Here is a 21,053-nt window from a genome sequence, read left to right on the forward strand (position 1 = left end):
ACAAACAATTAATTACTGTTGGAAATGGTAATGCAATCGGAAGATTCTCGCGCCTGGTCGGGCAGTGGTTCGCCCGACTGGGCGGTGGCTAAGGAGAAAGAGGGCTCTCGCGCGCCGATCGGGCGGTGGTTCGCCCGACGAGCGGTGGAGTTGAGTTTTTGACGAGCCCTATCGGGCGACTCTTGCTCGATTGCTCGCCAAGGGTGAAATTTCCAGATCGCCCGACCGGGCGTGACACCAGGTCTGGGAAATTTTATCTCGTTCCCGATCGGGCGGCTGGTTGCCCGATCGGGCCCGCCTCTTCCTTAGGTCGGTTTGGTTTATTTGTTTCATGATTTCAAGACACATATAAATACGAATATTGCCTTTTCTATTTCATTATTCACATTCGAAAGCACAAACACAAACTTATCTTTTGAGATCTGAATAGTTCTTGAGCAATTCCACTCTTCGGGTTTGGGTACACAAATTACAAAAGAGAGTTGCATTAAACTTGAGGAGCATGTGTCATCTGGAAACCTGTACCGGTGGTGGCGTATTTCGCTTCTAAAGCAATCAATTATGTTTCACGGCGCGACTGTGAGTTTGAGATCTTCATTCAAGTATTTTTCCCTTTCATCTTCTCTATTTTGTCATTGGAATCGACGTGTATTTTACCAACAATTTAGAAGCGAAATAGTATTAATTTATTATACTGTTGGTTCCTATTCAATTTGAGAAAACTATTATTCGGATGAAGAATTTGTATCCAGAAATTGGAATCAAGATTATGACTTATTACAGATGTAATTGACGAAGCTATCAACAAGATTGTAATTTGTTGGGGACAATTGAGTTGATTGTCAGATTTCGGATATCGAATTGGATTTCAAGATATTACGCCATAATGATGCAATTGACTCTTTATATTGGAGTTGAATTAGGTTTTAAGAACAACATGCCGAGTTAGGCGAATTGCCAATAAGTTGGAGGATTTATTTTGTATTGGTTAAGCAAAAGATTAATGGCACTCAACTGAATAAATTTGATGAGGATTTTATACTTTGGAATTATCAAGGGAATCGCATAGATGATTTGATCTCATGATTGTAAATTCATGGAATTTAATAGTTGACGCCCCTGCATCAAGTGGATTAATTTCAAGATTGTTTAAGTCGAAGCTTGAGTTAAGCGACTCCGTTAGTCCGGTGGGTATTGCGATATTGAAGATGTTGCTGCTAGATGTTTCAGAATATAATCATCTAGCTAGGCTCGTCAATAGCTTTGGTACATGCACAAAATCAGATAAGTCCTTCTCAAATAATTATTTTCTAACTTTACATTTATTATTATGAGCTATTGCAATGCAATGTGGGGATGAGATGGGTTAGATCTTGTAACTGACTAGTATGTTAGTTTTACTCTTGTAAATGAATAGTATTGAGGAGGAAGGTCTCCGTGAAAGACGTTTATTTGTGGCTATTTGCTCGTTGGTTTGCAAGTAATTTATTTCTGCTAATGTTTGTTTAGTCCAATGGTAATTTATTTATATTCATGGACTTTAATGTGTTTTGTCCTAGTAGATTAGGGATGACATGTGTTCTATCTTACGATAATGTTTTTGTTGACCTTATTCCTAATCATGCACAATGTTTTGTTGAGCACAAAGTATGTGATAAGCTTGTAAGTGTCCCTTTTTAGATTAAAAGGGGATTTAGAATTATTGTTTTTTTTTTAATTCTTGTGATCTTAATTAGTTTTGTTCACGAACTTGAAATGTATTTAATTGGCTAGAGGTGTAGCAATTATTTTTCTTGTTGATGATCTAGATGAGACCGGATTGATTTTCGTGCTTATTAGCATAATAAAAAGGCTTGATTTAATAAAACTAGAATGGTCGTGCAAGTTTGAAGTGTAAGTGCCCCACATGAGGTAAGGATGGGAATTAACATTCCATATGTCTTTAAAATCTATTAATATTGTGTGAAAATTAGTACTGTGGGGGTTAATGATATGTTTAAGTTGTTTATTTGTGTAGCAAGTAGTTCACCTAAGAATTTGGTTGATACTCCTTATTTTGTTACCCGAGTCGTGATCATTTTCATGTGGTATATATATGTGATGTGGGGGTTTCCAATAATGAAGAATTGACTTCTATATATGTTTCACGTAAAGCATGAAGGGTTGTGGGACTGTGGGTGATATGTATGCTGAATATCTGTTACGTTTATCATGTACGAGCTTGATATGTTAAATCCTGTGAAATGTCTCAAGTATATGTTTTCCTATGACATGACATGTTAGTTTTGCTCGTTCATAGAATTTGTTCTTTCTTCCTAAGCTTTATTCTGCCAGTAAAGTTGATGAGTTCATCATCTAAGGTGTATTGGATTAAAGCTTTAGCTAGTTGTGTATCATCTTGGGTTGACTTTCTTGATCGAAAGGTGTATGCAGAGATTAGTTGTGTGGTATGTATTCAAGTAGTGGTGGATGAAAAATCCTGAATCATATGGATAAACCTTGATTGACTAGTTGTGGAAAGAAGCATGTTAGCATGAGTTGTGCGCTCTCTTTGAATCTGATATGTTTGAGAAGAGTATATTTTGCCTTGCTACTAGAAATCCATCTGTTGTAAGTATCTTTCAAGGTGAGTTGAAAGGTGGTTGATTGGAAATGAGCTGAAGGTACGATACTGTGATATTTTGTAAGTTTGGTGCTGACCCACTTTTATGACTCACTTGGTTAGTTATAAGTTTGTCTATTTTGCAGTAAGGTTGCTTAAGCTTCCTAGCATGATTGATTGTAAATCAAGGGTAACTAGAGGAAAAAAGGCTATCCATAACGCGCAAAAAGAGCTTATTCGTAACGAGCAGCGACCGTTATGTATGTGGCCGTTACGGATAGGAAAAAGTTATTCATAACGGGCACTGTCCGTTACAAATAAGTAATTATTTGTAACGGGCAGGTGAAACGCCCGTTACAAATAACTACTTATTCGTAACGAGTGACATGAATGCCCGTTACAAATAACCAAGTATTTGTAACAGGCACTTTACCTCTCCGTTACAAATACTTGGCTATTTGTAACGGACATTGAAACTGCCCGTTACAAATAATCTCTAAACAAGACAAAAAATTATGGGGTATTGTAACAAGCACATGTGCCAGTTACAATACCCCTATTCTTTATTCCATTCACCACTCAAATTATAACATAAATCAAATCTAAATATTGGTTATTATCCTATAATACATGCACCAAATCCAATTTTGTAACTTAAAAACTGCTTATAAACCCATCCAAATGTAAAGTTCATATTAATAATGATTACAAAATTTAGTGAATAATGGAACACAAATTGGAAAATTTAGGACATTGATCACAACAGCAACGAGCATAACAACAGCAACGAGCAGCAGCAACACCAACCAAATTAATTCGCCTTCTATCCATGCCCAAATTTACTTGTGCTTCCAAAATTTCATCAAAATAGCCTGAAACAAATTGGAAAATTAGGACATTGATCACTAACTTCTTTCATAATTGACATCTATTTTTTTTATAACCTTTTAGTAAGTTTTATAAATTCACAAGGAGAGAGAGCACCATAGACAAATCATACACAAGTTTTGTAAATTTGGCTTCAACATTGATAAAGTCAGATACTACATATGAAGAATTAAAGACAAATCATACACAAGTTATAGACAAATCCTAATTAGAGTTAACGTGAATCAATGAACAAAAAATGGCCTAAGATTATGTGACAGGATAAAGTATGCATTGAGTTCGTGAAGCGAGGGCAAACAAGAAATTCAGAAAGCTAAGACTTGAAGCTTAAACAACCAGCCATAGATTCTGCTTAAAATCTATAACTTGAAGGCTTAAACAACCAGCCATAGATTCAAGTAAGCTACCACTCAACGAATTCATTGACATATTTAACACGTTTAAAGACCTAAGTTTTCCCACAAAAGTTGGCAAAACACCAAAGAAGTTGTTAGCTAAAAGATCCAGATTTTCAAGCCCTTGTAACCCTCCAATCCATTCAAGAACCTGACCTGCAAAGGAATTTTCTTCCAAATTAAGATACCCAATGAAACTCAAGTTCAACAATTACTTGACTTTGGCAGGTTCTCAGAAAACAAATTCCCACTAAAATCAAGTGATTTCAACAATGAGCACCCTCCAATTTCACCAAACCGGTTTTTACTCAAAGTAATGGTTCTCAGGTTAGCCAATCCATCCATTCCCTTGGGAATTTTATAACTCAACATATTATAAGACAGATCAAGTGACCTTAACCCTTGCAAACCCTAAATCCCAGCAGGTAAAGCCCCAAAATAAAAACTAATTAGTAGACAAATTAAGCACAGAAATTCCAACACATGAGCTCAAACTATCAGGGATCAGCCATGAAAACTATGTATAAGCTAAATTAACAGTTCTCAAAGGTCCACATTGTCTAAAGAAATCAAGGGGCAATACACCAGAAAATCCATTCACTCAAGTCAAGTATTCTCAAGTTAGAAAGCCTTACCAATGCATGGCACTAAACTATTACAGTATTTAACTAGAAAGAAGCAATGAATGAAAATTCCCAGATCTGAAAATTATATATCCAGAAACCAAATTACAGTATTTAACAAGATCAATTATAAGTGAGCACAAATTAAATAAACCGAATATCATAATTCATGACACTTGAAACCAAATTTGAAAGCCAAACTAATACTAATACAAAAAAAAAAAAAAAAAAAAAAAAAAAAAAAAAAAAGATCTCGTCATATGTTTCTATTAAAAGAAACCTAATTTAACAAACAGAGGCTCAAACAGATTCCCATTTTTTATTATTGACAATCAGAAAAATCCCAGAAATCAAAATTAATTTAAAGAAAAGTTAAAAAAAAAATTCTAACAGATCAAAGACAACTAAAAAAAATCAAAATACAATTACAAGTGAAAACTCGAGGACAAATATCAACGAATTGAAAACAGAAATATGTAAAACCCAAAAAACACTAACCTTTCAAACAAACCCACAGATCACCCAGAGAAAATGGACATTGAAATTCATCGACCGCCGATCCGAGTAGAGGAAAGTGGAAGTTAGGGCGACCATTGAGTTCCTTCGAAATACTCTTCGACGCAATCTCCATAAAACCTAAAAAGATCAAAATGATTCAGCGGCTCAACTCAGATCTTCAAGATCCGACAAAATTCAACCAAAAAAACTTAAAACTATCCCTAAAGTAAGCTAAAAACTTTAAATTTCAAAGCAAAAAATTATAGATCATCATACCAACGTGAAGAGAAGGAATTCTCTCTTTATTTGTTTCTTTAATGTCTAGCAGATTAATGATGAACATCGCTTAAAATTATTGAGAATTGATGAACAAATAACATGATAACAACCTTAAAGATAATATTTTCATGCGTGGCAAGGATTTTCGGGTACCCGTTGGATTTTCGGGTAGTCAATTACTCGGCCCATGTCCCGACCCGAGAAATCCGGGTACCCAGATTTCGGGTACCCGAATTTCTCGGGTCGGGTCGATGGGTACCCGAATAAAAAAAAACTTAAAATAAAGAAAGTTTAATGCTGCAACTAAAAGCAATAAAAAAAATGCTTCTAATACACGTATTTGAAAATAATCAATATTCAACCCAGGAATTAAAACAAAATTGAGGGAAATAACTATTGCAAATACAAAATATTAAAGATAAAATAGAGGGGAACAGTGAAACATGCAAACACCATTATCATTCCCAAATGAACAACTTGGCAATCTGAACTCAAACTCGCGTGGTTGCCGCTGCGGTGGGAATCTCTCGCGTGGTTGTCCGTTGTTCTGCTGCGGTGGAGATCTCTCACGCGGTTGTCCGTCGTTCCGCTGCGGTGGGACCGAAGAGTCGAAGACCCCTTGCGTGGTTCAATTACATCGATTCACTTGGTTGATAAAAGGCTTGCTAAGTTGTTGTGACTTGTGAGAGTGTGTGATTGGGTCTAATTCCATGGAGCGTCTCTTCATCACCATATAGCTTATGTGATGAGCAATCTCATGACACAAACAACTTCATTACCTAGCAATATCCTGGTTCTTGTTGCTGATGTTTGAGTAGGGGTATTAAACGATGACACCCTCAACATGGCGCAACTACTGTGTTCTGCTACTCATGCAGCCTCAGTCGGTTATTGAGTATTCTTCTAGTGCTTTCTTTTCATTTTTTTGATACCTCTTAAAAGGCAACCTAGCAACTCTACCTCCGCATAAGAATGTTACCAGCTTTCTCTTAAGAAGAAAGCTCATTAAAAATTTTCTTTTTTTTGATAGAGAAACACTTTAGCATCACATATCTTCCCTTAAATACTGAAGAGAAAGCATAGATATTAACAGAGTTTTTTAATAATGTGGCACAAAAACAAATCGAGCAATTTGTGAGAGGAGATAAACATGAATGTTAATCTTAGAGAATAACTTTAATCTACAACAATCAGAATTATAGCCCTATTAACTTCATTCAAAAAATGCGTCATCTTTAAATTAAAATAAACACTATGATTTAGTCAAAAACAGGCAGAAATAAGTACTCTATCCTCTAAATATTACACTTAGCTAAATAAATTCACATCTAATTTTCAAGCATAAATAAATTAAGTGAATAATAGCAAAAAAATTCATGAAACAAATTACATTTCTCAAACATAGAAGCACTCCTATATCATCATGTATCAATCAAACATATACCAAATAAAATAGATCGAAAAACAAAAAATCCAGAGAAAAGCAGGAAATACCTTCGAACAATACGCTAGAAGATCTTAGAAGGAGCACGGAAATGAATAGGACCATGAGAAGGTTTGGTGTTTATCCTCTTACGAAAAAACGAAGATACTTCATGTAGGGAATATTTCAAGTCATCTCACACTTGAGCCCCACTGTGATCATACACTTAAGCATGGAGGTGTCCAAAAGGAAGGAAGCTAGAGTGAAAGAGTCGTCAATAAGTTTTAGGAACTTGTAAACCGCTCACAGGGTGAGTTCACAGGGTGAAAGTTACACCCCTTAACAATCCAAGAGATCGTTAAATCCAATAGGTCTGGAACCATGACTGGAAGTTCAGGGATGAAGGTACAAATCCAAACTAAAATAGAATGAACCTTCCCTAATAATAGGCCTCTACTTTATTCTTCTCGTATTCATGTGCGCTTTCTGACTAACATACAATCAACAGATTAACCCTAAACCTGTTTATCTATGTTGGTTGAATATTAATGCACAAATAAGACTATTATTGGTGATCACTTGAATTATAATCAAATTAGCCCTAAACAAGATTATTAATTATCTCATTAAGCGTGATTACAAGTACAAATTCCCTCTAAACATGCATAAAAGGCATGATCAAGCAATAACAAAAATAAAAATCAAGCAACATAACAATAACAATCATAACAATTATAATCATAATTAAAATAATCATGTTAAAGCATAATAATAATAACAAGATCCTAGGCATGATACTAACAAGATTAATAACAAACCCTAGCATGTCACTAAACATGAAAGATTAAAGCTTTAGCCCTAACATGATACTAACATGATATTAGGAAAGAAAATAGGAAGCATTCTTTTAATCATACTTGATATTAGAAATATTAATTAACCCTAAACATGATACTAGGAATCAACAAAATAATCTAAACATGATTTCTATATCATAATATCAATAAAGCAATTAAAGTACTTACTTCGATGCCTCGTACCTCTTTCTAATAACAAAATACACGCGTTATTTACTTCAAGGAAAATAATAAATCAAAAAAATTAAATTAAATAACTGAAATTGAGATTTGGGACCAAACCCTCATAAATACCAAACCTTTCACGTCTAGAACAAAGACAACTTCGAACTTGGCTAGGTGTTTCTAAAGCTAATGTATGAGGAATTTTATGAGAGGGAAGGTTTAGAAAAAGAATAGAGAGGGAGAAAGCTTCTAGCTTTTAGAGAGAGAATTAGATTGTAGACGTGGATGATTTGAAAACAGGGAGAAACTAACCCTATTTATAATAAACACAGCACGGGATCAAAGAAAATCATATTCGAAATGAAACTCTTCCCGTCGCAAACGATAGGAGCCAGCGCCAAACGACGAACCTCGTCGCCAGGCAACGAAGGTCAGCGCCTGGCGACAACTCCGTCATCTCGCGCTGGTCCAAAAGTCAACACCCTTTTCCACGCGTAATTACCTTCAATACCGGTTGCAGGTATGATGAGTCTATTTTATATATATTTTTATTCCCCGTCCCACGGTCATATTTGTGCTTATTTTAGCTCTGTGGAACTATTTTTGTTACTAATATACGTTTTCTATTGTTTTGGTAAATTTGGTATTATTTTGCAGGAATTTGCAGATTTATGATAATTCCTGAGTTTATTAAGCCACTACGAAGACGTTAGAGTCGGATCGTATTTTATAACCGTACATTTGAAGCTTAAAGTCGAGCTAACTAATTTGATTTGAGGATTAAGGGCTCGGTTCGTCAGAGGACTAATTTTATTACAAGTCCAATACTGGATATCAAGATAAAGGATATTGGGTCAATTCGTATGAAGCCCAATTTATAACCCAAGAAGCATACTTGTTGCTCCCAACTTAGGCGAAATTGACGGGCCCGATTGGATGGACTAATGGCCCGATCGGGCGAGTGTTTGTTGCATTAAGTCGGTTTGGCGGTTTGCTATATAAACCGAAGTTTGAAACAACTAGGGGGAGTTTTTTTTATTTTTTCTTTGTTTTCTTTTACGGAGCTTTTAGGATAGTTTTAGGAGAAAAACTTGTAATTGTTTTCTTGAGTATTAGTTGACTTTGGGAATAGTTCACGCAGCTTTCTTTTCTTTTTTCTTTCTTATTTTTAAGCTTTGATTATTAGCTCTGAAGTTTTGTGCTGGGAATTAAGATTATTACGTTCTTATTAGTTATTACGTTCCTTCAAGTTGCTCGTTGAATGTTTTTATTTAAACTTAATTATTATTGCTTTTGTTTCTTTCATACTAGTTTTATTATTATTGTTTTGAGTATGTTTGTTTTAATTGCTTTGTTTAGTTTAGTTTTAATTATGCACGAGTAGTTTATTCTAGGGTTGTGGGGATCCATAAATAATATGAAGGGGTAATTTATTGTTGTTAATTGTCAATGCTAGATTAATTTCCTATTGATTGATTCAATGCTCTGTGACTAGATTTGCGCAAATCTTTTATGCATGAGTTTGACAATATTGATTCGAGATTCGACAGATGAGAATTAATGTTTAGGTCTAGTTTCAATAGGCAGGTTAATTTATAAATGGTTAAGTCGAGATTCGAGAGATTAGATTTAATACCGGTAAATTAATTATGTGATTGTAGTACATAGCGAAAGTCCTTTATGATCTGATTAATTTATGCATTGATGATTGATTATTATATTTTACCCTGGAATATTATTTATTGTGAACCTATGCCCTAGGCCTTTTATTCATTGTTTTCTCCCTACTCTTAATCTTTGTAGTTTAGTTTCCTTTGATTACAATATATTGGTTACTTTATAATCTAGATTATAATATTTAATTAGGAATAGGAAGACTCGTTTCTCTGTGGATTCGACCCTACATCCCTATCTACATTAGTTAGAGCATTTAGGAATTACTTTTGATTAGGTGATACGACTTTTAGCCTGTCAAGGTAATTAAGCGTCCGAGAAGTTTTCGAAATCAGATTTAATATATTTTATTCTAAATAAAACATTATTTTCAAATAATAATTAATAGGCCCTCCACTAGATCATCGGGCCACCTTTGAAAATCATTGGGCCTAATCTAATTTAATCTATAACTTCCTCATAAGTCATTGGAATTGGGCCTATAATATATCATTGAAAAGCTCTTTTTGAGCCCAATCCAACTACACTATTATTGGACCTTTATTATGGAACAAACCAAATTGGAATGGCTATTTCTCATAAATAGGATTAAGCAAAGAAATATTTTTAGAAAACAGGATGAGAAATATTTTAATGAAAACATCCTCATCATTAGACTTTCCACACTTTCACCTGGTCCGATAATTAAATGACGTGAAAGGTATTCATCACCGGGTTTGATTTTGGGGAGACACATTTGGGTGTCTACACTTCATCTTCTACCTAACAAGACCACTAGAAAGTGTGATCTCTTCGCAACGAACCACAACAACACGCTACCCATAAATTGTTGCGCAAATTTGAAATCCCCATCAATAAACCCCCGTCTCTTCCGGTTGCGTTGAGGAAAGACCTTGAGAAGGATCCGGCGCAACCCCCATGAATAAACCCTTGGATCTATAAAGCAAATCAAAACCCCCAATTTAACCATTTTTTCTCTAAGATTGATGGAGGAGAGGAGAGAAGGACTGAGTTCGAAATGAGAGAAAGAGGTGAATGACGGGGAGGAGAGGAGAGGAGAAAGAGAGGGAGTGAATGATGGCTATTAGGTGAAAACCGTGAAACCCTAATAAAAATCCTAATGGGCTCCTCTATAAGTTGGGCCAAGTTTAGGCATTTGTATCGGGCACATTACGCTTGTTATGTGTAATATAGTATTTGTAACGGGCAAAATAGTGTCCGTTACGAATACTTACGTATTTGTAACGGGCACTAATTTGTCCGTTACAAATACATACGTATTCGTAACGGACACTATTTTTCCCATTACAAATAAATAAGTATTCCTAACGGACACTATTTTGCCCGTTACGAATATCTTAATTGTAACGGGCAAAGCTTTGCCCGTTACAAATAGCCTGTTACGAATGAGATTTTTTCCACTAATGGGGTTGTATTTAAAACGCATGTACAGGTGGCAACTTAGAATATGAGGTATTTTTTGCTCACGATGTTATATCCTTAGTGATATGTATGGTGAGTGAGGGTAAGATTTGATTACCCTAACTTGTTATGTTAAGTTTTTCTTGGCATGTGTGTTGAATTTCTTGATGCATGTGTGAATGTGTGATGTTACTATGGTTTGCATTGATATAGTTCATATGATAGAATGATCATAAGTTGTTCACTTCACATGCAAGTTGTTTATTGAGATAAAGATGTATATGTGTCTCAAAGCCAAGAAACAAGTACAAGATAATGAGATAAGCATAATGGTTCTAGGCAGTAAGCTAATGAACTAATAAAGGTACGCATCAATCTCACTTTTGTGATGTAGAGAAAGTGTTTTGGTAAATTATATTTATCACGATTAAGCCAGAGTTATTTTTATGATTTGGCCTTGATGTTTGATTCAAAATGTGCTAATGTTTTGCAATCTAAATGATGAACAAATTATTCTTGACGTGAAGGGGTTTTGCATTAAACTACATTGTTCATTATGTTTATCAAGAGAGAATTACTCAATTATTGTTTGAGTTTCAATTAGTACAGAGATGAAGGTTAAAGTGAGAAAGTTTCTCAAGTACCTGTTCAGTAAGTTCTAAGAGACAATAATTGAATGAACATCGATGATTAGTTGAACCTCTTCAGTGTATGGTTTTACGTTATGAAGGGTGGTTCTCTGTTTCGAGTGAGCTACAAAACAAATTGGTATACACTATCCATTATGAAGCAAAGGTTCATTAGATTGGATGACGTGTGTCAAGAAGATGATTGTTGCAAAAATTAATCTCTGGAAGTTTGTCCATTGTAGGGGTAAGTTGATCCTCATGTTCTCTACATTATTTTTCACAAGTGTCTATGTATGTTGTCAGGAACTACAGATGTAGTGACAAAGTTAGACAAATCTTGTAGAGGTGGTACTCATGTCAGAGTACGTGAAAGCAAAGAAGAATCAAGCAGGTCCTTATACAAGGATGAAGCACAGGTAAGTGCATGATTGTCTAAGAGAATATATTTAAGATCCTGTGGGGTATTTTAAATTATTCTAGTGAAAAAGTTTAAAAAATGAGTCTACGTCCTGAAGTGATCTGGCTTGATAACCCTCTAACTTATATGGTTATGATATGCTTTGGTAGACTTGTTGCTTGATGTTCACAAGTTGAGCTTTAAGTGCTCTTAATATGTCTATAACCCAGGTTGGGTGGTCAATTGAGACAACTTACATGGACACACCGAAGTGATTTAATTTGTTGAACTTCTATTTTGAATGGGTCTAGAGCCTTGTTTTGGTTGACTTATTGTTGGATTTACACCATTTATGTTTATTGAACCTATAACTCTTTTTAGTGGTTTGTTGACTAAGTAGATAGATTCAGTAAGGTTGAGCGTGACTCTTAATGTCATTTGTCCAGTTATTCTTTGAGCAGGGATTGATAATGGTTCTTAAGTGGATTTAAGACCATTAGGCTCTTAGAGTAGGATTGATAATGACACCGAAGGTAGAAGGTTGAGCATTGCTTGCTCTTAATACTACTAGCCCAGTTACTTGAGAGTAGGGAATGATAGTGATCCTTAAATGAATTAGAATCGCTAGCCCCGATATTACTCGAGTAGGGAATGATGGTGGTACCGAATGACTGAGGTTGGAAGTATCCCTTAATGAATCTAGCCTAAGAGCTCGTTGAGTAGTGGATTGATAGATGCACCGTCGAGTTGATAGGGTTGGACTTTACGTTCTAAATGTTCTTATTCCATTGCATAGAAAGTCTTAGGTTTGAAAGGTACTTGAATGTATTTTAAGCCTGCATGGAAAGACCCTAGATATGCTGGGAATGTGTAAGTAATGCACAGACGGAACACCTACGTGAGTACGAGGGGTGGCCTCCTTCAAGGTAAAATAGTGGTGTAGTTTTCCTGAAATACTCATTAGAGCCCAAGGTGTTGGCCAAGATTGGCGGAGTTGCTTAAGCTCTAAATTCAAGGTATGTGTATACAAGGTCCCTTCCTCGCTCCTAGGAGTTCAAATATTAGGATACTCACTAGGCAAGTGTTGAAAACCTTGTGCACTAATGTGTTAGTTCAAACCTTTGGATACTAACATTTAAGTACTAAGACTTTCATTTACTGTTCAGATTTCATGTCGTTGATCCGCTTGCATTAGTGGGGGATTGTTGGAAATGGTAATGCAATCAGAAGATTCTCGCGCTCGGTCGGGCGGTGGTTCGCTCGACCGGGCAGAATTGGCTAAGGAGAAAGAGGGCTCTCGTGCCCGACCGGGCGGCAGAGTCGAGTTTTTGACGAGCCCGATCGGCGACTCTTGCCCGATTGCTCGCCCGGGGTGAGATTTCCAGATCGCTCGATCGGGCGCGACACCAAGTCTGAGAAATTTTATCTCGCACTTGAAAGGGCGGCTGGTTGCCCGATCGGACCCGCCTCTTCCTTAGGTCGGTTTGGTTTATTTGTTTCCTGATTTCGGGTCACATATAAATATAAGCATTGCCTTTCCTATTTCATTATTCACATTCGAAAGCACAAACAGAAACCTACCTTTTGAGATCTGAACAATTCTTGAGCAATTCCACTTTTCGGGTTCGAGTACACGAATTATGAAGGAGAGTTGCGTTAAACTTGGGGGGCGTGCGTCATTAGGAAACATGTACCGGTGGTGGCGTATTTTTCTTCTAAGGCAGTGGATTATGTTCCACGGCGCAACTATTCAAGTATCTTCCCTTTCATCTTCTCAATTTTGTCATTGGAATCGACAGGTATTTTACCAACAATTACTTGATTAGAACCAAGAGTTACACAAAAGGTTGATCATATTAATAACTATAGATTATGTTTTATTAAAAAGAGTTTAGAGTAGAATAGTTTGCTCTTATTTAATTATATAAACATGATTTCAAATCTCCCCTCCCAATATTATATGAATAATGTTATGTACATTTCGTAGACATCAATTCGTGAATAGTACTTAGTTTACTCGTTAATTAAGCTTTAATGACTAATTTAAGTCTATCAATGATATAATGGACCTTTTCTTAATTCTATACGAAGTATTTAATATTTTAATATATTTAAAGGTTTGGTTTATTAGCTTTATTGTATGACACTTATTAATAATACTAGATGATTTCATAATAATAAAAAAAAAGTTACATTACCTATTTATATAAATTATCAAAATAAGGAAAAAGCATTTACTTGAAATAAGACGTGGGATCCTTTGTTTTGTACAAATCGATCCATCCAAAGAGGGCCGTCAGAGCTTGCACCAAGCGCAAAGCTAGGCTAGTTGCAGAACCAGTCGAACCTCGAGCAATGGTTTCAGTATGATGCGGAGGCTCATGTCCACCTTCAATGTTCATTTGTACATAAATTATAATTATTACCTAATTTGTGGACAAACTAACTATATACAACAAACAAATTATGTACTATCTAATTAATCTTCAATCAGTTTAATCAATATAGACTAATAATCATGTGATAAGTCCTTATCTTATCTAACACATCCACTTAAACATATATGCTAATCATACATAATTAAATACAGTGATTAAAAATCGATTGATCTAGGTAAACAAATTTTTGGATGTCTTCTTGTTGATGGGGTATAACTCTAAAGTTTTAGATTATTATGCATGTGTTTTATTATTTAAGTTTGCATGCATTTATTTTCTCGCTCTTTGTGCAGATTTTATGTGCGGCTATACATTCTGCTTTTAGTGGGACTGCGACAATCGCCTATGACATTAGTCATCATTTATATTTATGTTATAAGAATCCTTGTGTGCACTATTATTTTGCAGCTTCAATGACTTTTATATGTTCATTAATAACTGTTGTAGTTTCATTTTATTTCAACTATATGAACTTAAGAGAAAATTGGTAGTTGGAAATGATATGACTTTTGGTCATAGGATTTATTTCAATCCACCAGATTGTGTAAAGCTCATTTATGAGGAGGGGATGGGACTTGAAGCTACTATTTGATTCCACCTCTCCCCCATTTAGATGTCTCTTAACGTTTATATTAGTTTCGTAAGTGGGTGGTTAGTTATGTATAAATATCTTGTGATTCTTAGTTTGGATTGCTCTCATGGTGGTTATGTAGGTTGCAGTTTGGTTACCTCTATCAAATTTCTTGTAATCATATTGATGTAAGGATAATCTTTCAAATTAATATATTCTTCTGTGTTTGTGTTAAAAAAAAATATAACCTTGTAGTTGTCTTATTATTATTATCTTAAGATTGGATAATGATTGATTCATGTAGACACCTAATTGTGTCTCCCCAAAACCAAACCCAGTGATGAACACCTTTTGCGTCATTGATTATCAAACAAAGTGAAAGTGTGAAAATTCTTGTGATGCTGTGTTTTTAACAAAATACTTTCTTTCTGTTTTTGAAAATGTGCTCTATTTAAGAAAATAGCCAGTCCAATTTAGTTTGGTCCATGATATTGGTCTAATAATATTGTATTTTTATGGGGCTTGAAAAGGTCTTTCCAACGATATATTATAAGCCCAATTCCGAGGAATAATGAGGAAGTTATGGCCAAAATACTAAACTGGACTCAAACCGGATTTTACCTACGACCCAATGATCATGTGGAGGGTCCAAAGGTTTAATCCCATTCCTAAACTAATTAGGATTTATTTTAAGCTTCTATAATTAGTTTCTAAAATAACTTAATTATCCTTTTTTAAAAAGATAAGATCAAAGAATCTGAAATTGAATAAAACTTCTCTTTTTGAGATCGAGTCCTTGTTTTGTGCAAAATGGAATATGTTCAGATATTATTTTCGTGCCTCATATTTTTTTTTATCCAGATCTTATATGGTTGGATAGATTTTGAAATTATCTTTCCAATAATATATTATAATATTAATTCCGAGATATAACGAAAAAGATATGAAAGGAATACGAAACTCTATCCAAAACTAACACCATCCCACTATTTCGGCCATATCTTTTAATCTACAAAAGATTTTAATCTGATTCCAATTGGGTCGGAAAGTAGACTTCAAGAGATTTCCAAAAAAATATTTGGACTTCTGGAGCAAAAGTTATAATAAAAACAAAATCTGCAAAAACTGCAGACCGTCGAGTTTTATTTCGATTCGAATTCAGATTCTTTTCTATTCCTTCGACCCACTTTTTTCCTTATAAGTAGAGGTCATATCACCCTTTTTTCATTCATCAACAATAATCTATTCTCTTCCCTCTCTTAAGCTAGAAACTTATTCTTTCTCCCTATTTCTAAGCCTATCCTTTTACAAAATTCTGCATTCACGAGTCTTAGACACACTTAACCAAGTACGAAGTTGCCTTCGCCCTAGATGTGAAAGGTTGATAATTTCTGATGGTTTGGTCCCAAATCCCTATTTCAATTATTTAAATTAATTTTTTAATTTAATATTTTCCTTGAAGTTACTAACGCGTGTATTTTGTTATTAGAAAGAGATACGAGACATCGAAGTAAGTAATTACTCTAACTATTCCTTTGATATAGAAATCATGCTTTGATTATATTAATTCCTAGTATCATGTTAGGATGCTTTTATTGCTTTCTAGTATCATGTTAGGGTTAAATATTTGATCTTTATTTTTTAGTGACATGCTAGGATTTGTTATTATCATGCCTAGGATCTTGCTAATATTATTATGCTTTGATGAGATTAAGATTATTTGATGATGATGATTTGTTGAATCAATATTTATATGTTGCTTGATTATTATTGTTGTTCCTTGATCATGCCCTCTCTTGCAGGTTTAAAGAGACATTATACTTGTAATCACGCTTAATAAGATAATTAATAATCTTGTTTAGGCTAATATGATTATAATTCAAATGATCACCAATAATAGTTTTGTTTGTGCATTAATATTCAACCAACATAGACTAAACAGGTTTAGGGCTAACCTATTGAATGTATGTTAGTTAGAAAGCGCACATGAATATGAGAAGAATAAAATAGAGGCCTATTTTAGGGCAGGTTCAATCTCATTTAGGTTGGATTTGTACCTTCATCCCCGAATATCCAGTCATGGTTCCACACCACTATGGAGTTAGCGATCTCATGGATCGTGAAGGGATGTAACCTTCACCCTGTGAACGGTTTACAAGTTCCTAAAACTTGTTGGCGAGTCATTTACTTTAGCTTCCTTCCCTTTGGATGCCACGTGAAAGGTACTCATCATTGGCTTTTTGATAGGTTGTCGTAAACCTGTCAAAAATAAATTCTAACAAAACCAACTAACAATGTAGTAGGGTAAGTAGGGTCGAATCCAAAGAGAGATGACTATTCAATCTAGCATTCAAGGTATGGAGAAACTAAACTATGTCACGAAATTGGGATAAAAATATAGTCAAAATTAAAAGAGGGATAAAATAATTAATAAAAAGATTTAGGGTTATGGTTCACCATGTTTTTAGTTTTAAATCTATCAAATATCAATAACAATTCAATCAATCAATTATCTAGAGCAATTTCTAAGCCTACTGTCGGGTCTTAACGCTCTCAATTCAACATATGTAGTTCGGTCGCTGACATAATCAGAATTGCTAATTGTAGATAAGCCTCTAAAAGTAAGATCTTTCGATTCAAACTCTTATTAACAATAATTAATCAAACAATTGATCAGGTTGCAAGATTAACAATAAAACACTATCAATTAGAGAAATGAATAATCAAAATATTAAAAATATCAATCAAGATTCATCATATAATCATGGATTCCCAAACCCTAGAAATAAACTACTCAAACATGGAAGAAATAATTAAAACTATATCTAAGGAATTAAACATAATTAAAAACAAGAAATAGAAATAAAATACCTCAATTAATTGAAATAATAAACCCAAGAATTATCTATGGAAGAATCCATAGAGAAGCCATGAGAAACTAGGGTTCGAGAGAAAACTAAAAAGAACGTAAAATAATAAAAAGTATAAAAGGCATACGGGAAAATAATAATCCCTTGAAGTATTTATATTCCTAAAACTAATCTAAAAAATAAATAAAAAAAAAGATAGAAATTGAAAATAACAAATGTTGTTCGATGATTGGACAATTAAAGGAGTCATCGTCGATCAAGGATTGCTGCGATGATGGAAAACAAGGACCGAAGATGATCTGCTGCTGCTGGGCGCGGAAACCAGCGGCCGTTGGGTACCCATCGGGCCAAATAGAAGCTGCTCGTGGCCTAGGAGTGCCGAGCTTCGGGCGCTGGTGGTCTGCTGGTTCGCAGGGTCGTCTTTCAAGGGCTATATCTCACGGACGTGTCACCTATCGTTGGAAAGATGTTCAAGTCTAGTTTCCAACGCAATTCAAATCGCTTCAATCCGATTTGTAGAACTCAAGTTATGATCAAAAGAGTGACCAAAGGTCTGTTTTGCCACTTTGTAAAACATCATTTAACTTCGTTTCTAACTCAAATTCAATTCTGAAAAGTGCATAACAACCCTTGTGTATGCAATATTCATTCCTCATATATATAAATCTCAAAATAATCTTCCACAAATGCATTTCCCTCATTAAGCGACCTCGATTCATCGACGTTTCATCATTTCATTGCCCGATTCTTCCAAAACTACTCCGAAAACATCCAAATAATTATAAAAACTACCTGAAACATTAAGAAAACACAAACGAAGCATAATAGAGTACAAAACAAACAACTTATGCATTTTCATCACTTTAAATGCGATTCATCACTTTTAATACTATAAAACTAGCATAAACGTGCCTACAAATCCTATATAAATGTGATTCATCACTTTTCATACTTTCACTTTTGAGAAACGCATGTTTCGAAAATAAAAGTCAAAGTAGTGATAGGGATGGAGAATGATTCAGAACGTTCTGCGATCCTAAATCACTCTTGTAACGCCGATACCTATAAATTAGCGTTAGTTATACAGATAAAAAAGTTAAGAAATGTGTATCTTGCACTGTCGAGCACACGTCTCTAGAGTAACCAATTTTGTTGTGACGATCTCCACAAGCTAAGGGACATCGCCTGAAGACTGCTCTACTTGTAGCTGCCTTCAATTTCTGTCGTGACAGTCTTCCACATCTTAGGGAACACCATCAAAGATTGCTCTTCTTGTAGCACTCTTCTGCCGTTTTGTGACCATCTTCCCCAATCTAGGGAACACGATCAAAGATAACTCTGCTTGTAGTCATCCTCAGATTTTTGACAATTTCTCACATCTTAGAATAAACTATCGAAGACAGCTCTGCTTGTAGCCATCTTCAGCCTTTATGACGACTTTCCACATCTTAGGGATTATCGTCGAAGATTGCTCTGCTGGTAGCAATCCCCTATTTGGCGTGATAAGTTTCCTTGGAAAGCTATCGAAGATCACTGCTTGTTGATTCTCAGTTTGTTGGTGCTTTGTATTAATGCTTGCTACGCTGTTGCTTGTATTTTGTTATGCTTTGATGTTTGCGTTTGCTTTTGCTTTTGCTTTATGAACCAATATCTTGGTGCTTGCGATAAGCCAATGCTTAGGCGCTTAAGCTAAGTGAGACGATCATCATCAGGTCGATTACTTACTGTGATTGTAATCGAGCCGACTACTAATCATGTCAATTTGCTTATAAGGGCTAACTGGCGTACCAAGGAACCCAAAATTGTTGCATGAGGTCCGCATAAATCAATATGGGGGCCACAAATTATGTCTCCGAAGAAATAGATCTAGCGCGCGCTTTACGCTATGTCGTGGCGCGACAGGCTTGTCGTTTCGCGCTGGAGTCGGGTTTTTCGAATTTAAACCCCTTCTCCTTCATTTTGCTGTTCATGCGTCTTTTATTTCTCATTTCGCTTGAAATCTTCATCTTGCTCGTTCCCCTTCGTTTCTCAACGAAATTCACTCAAGTTTTTTGCAAATCAAAGCTTGTGATCTCGATCTATGTAAGTTTTTCTCAAACTCACTCTGTTTTATGCAAATTTGGTGTTTGTTTGCTCGTGGTTTTTCCGGAAAAACGAGAATTATATATATTGCTCAATTTGCTTTGTTTGTCAAAATTTATGCCATGAATTTGCTTGTTTATGTTTGTATATCACCTTAGGAGTGTTTTGTTACTTGTTTAACTCAATTTGGTGAAGAAATAAGCGATTTTCCATTGTTGAACCTCTTGAGTTCGTGAGAACAAGTGACTTGTTTTTCATGTTTTTGGTAGCTATTCATTCTCAATTTGTCACAATATTTGTTCTAGTATTGCAAGAATTTATTTGATTGCTTTAAAATGCTATTTTTGCTCGAATCAAAATCATGCTCTGTTTTAGTACTACGTACTCTTTTCTTTTTTACGAACATAGTATCATTGCCGCTAGGAAAACCTTAGATACTATAGAACCTTTGATTTACTATTTGCTTGCATAATTAGCATGTCTCATCGACACGGTTATGCCTCACGCTCTCGTGGCGCTCACCGAGAGGACGAGCTCGTTGACGCCGACGAGGGTACTTCCACTAGTCTTGGGGAGTTCCCTGAGTGGGATGGGCGTACCTTATACCGTGTCCTTGTTTCACATCTTGGAGCGAGTCCGCCGCGGGATGAATGACGAGTGAGTTCGTTGCCATGGCTCGGGCAACGACACTGTCGGAAAATTGCACGAGTCTCACTTCCTCAACAATGAGGGGTTGCGTGGGCTGTGGGAGTCTTGTGGTCTGACTCCACTGTTGCAGGCCACTCAGGCGCTCTATTCTTCATTCTCGAGTCGTTTTCTAATTCGAGCTTTGGTGGAGTTCTTTTGGTACACCAACAACACTTTTCATTTTCCTTAGGGTGAGATGACCATCACTTTTGTCGACTTCAGTCTCATCAGCAGACTCGAGTTCCGGACTACTGCGGTTCCTTTCGGCAGCGATATCACCGTTTTTTCTCCCGAGGTAGAGGAACTACTCGGTCCTATCGCTATTCGAGCTCGCAGCGAGGCTCGGCCAATGTAGATTAGTAGCCGATGTATTAGGCGGTCTATGCTCATGGAGGCCTTTCGAGATAGTGGGACCACCCCAGAGCAGCGGGTGCGCATCTTTGTTCTGATTCTTTTGTCGGGGACTTTCACTCCTGACAAGGGTAGCCAAGTGCTACTCTACTACTTACCTGCTCTTCGCGACCTTTATATGGTCGGGTCATATGATTGGGCC

General features: G+C 35.7%; 1 protein-coding gene across 1 annotated transcript; it reads right to left on the bottom strand.

Moving 5' to 3' along the window:
• Positions 1-3,186: 3,186 nt before the first annotated feature.
• On the bottom strand, positions 3,187-5,417 carry LOC110690347. Its single transcript, XM_021867170.1, has 3 exons — positions 5,283-5,417; positions 5,007-5,144; positions 3,187-3,474 (listed from the first exon to the last, which is right to left on the bottom strand). The coding sequence occupies exons 1-3, from the start codon at positions 5,347-5,349 to the stop codon at positions 3,317-3,319; spliced, it is 363 nt and encodes a 120-aa protein (XP_021722862.1). The 5' UTR covers positions 5,350-5,417; the 3' UTR covers positions 3,187-3,316.
• Between the last annotated feature and the right edge of the window lie 15,636 nt (positions 5,418-21,053).

The sequence above is a fragment of the Chenopodium quinoa genome, unplaced genomic scaffold, assembly GCF_001683475.1.
Source record: "Chenopodium quinoa cultivar QQ74 unplaced genomic scaffold, ASM168347v1, whole genome shotgun sequence".
Taxonomy (NCBI): Eukaryota; Viridiplantae; Streptophyta; class Magnoliopsida; order Caryophyllales; family Amaranthaceae; genus Chenopodium; species Chenopodium quinoa.

Coding starts and splice junctions, on each gene's coding strand:
- LOC110690347 (XM_021867170.1), bottom strand. CDS start 5,349: ATGTTCATCATTAATCTGCTAGACATTAAAGAAACAAATAAAGAGAGA. Junction 5,145..5,282: donor AATTCCTTCTCTTCACGTTG/GTATGATGATCT, acceptor TGATCTTTTTAG/GTTTTATGGAGATTGCGTCG. Junction 3,475..5,006: donor TCTGTGGGTTTGTTTGAAAG/GTTAGTGTTTTT, acceptor AATTTGTTTCAG/GCTATTTTGATGAAATTTTG.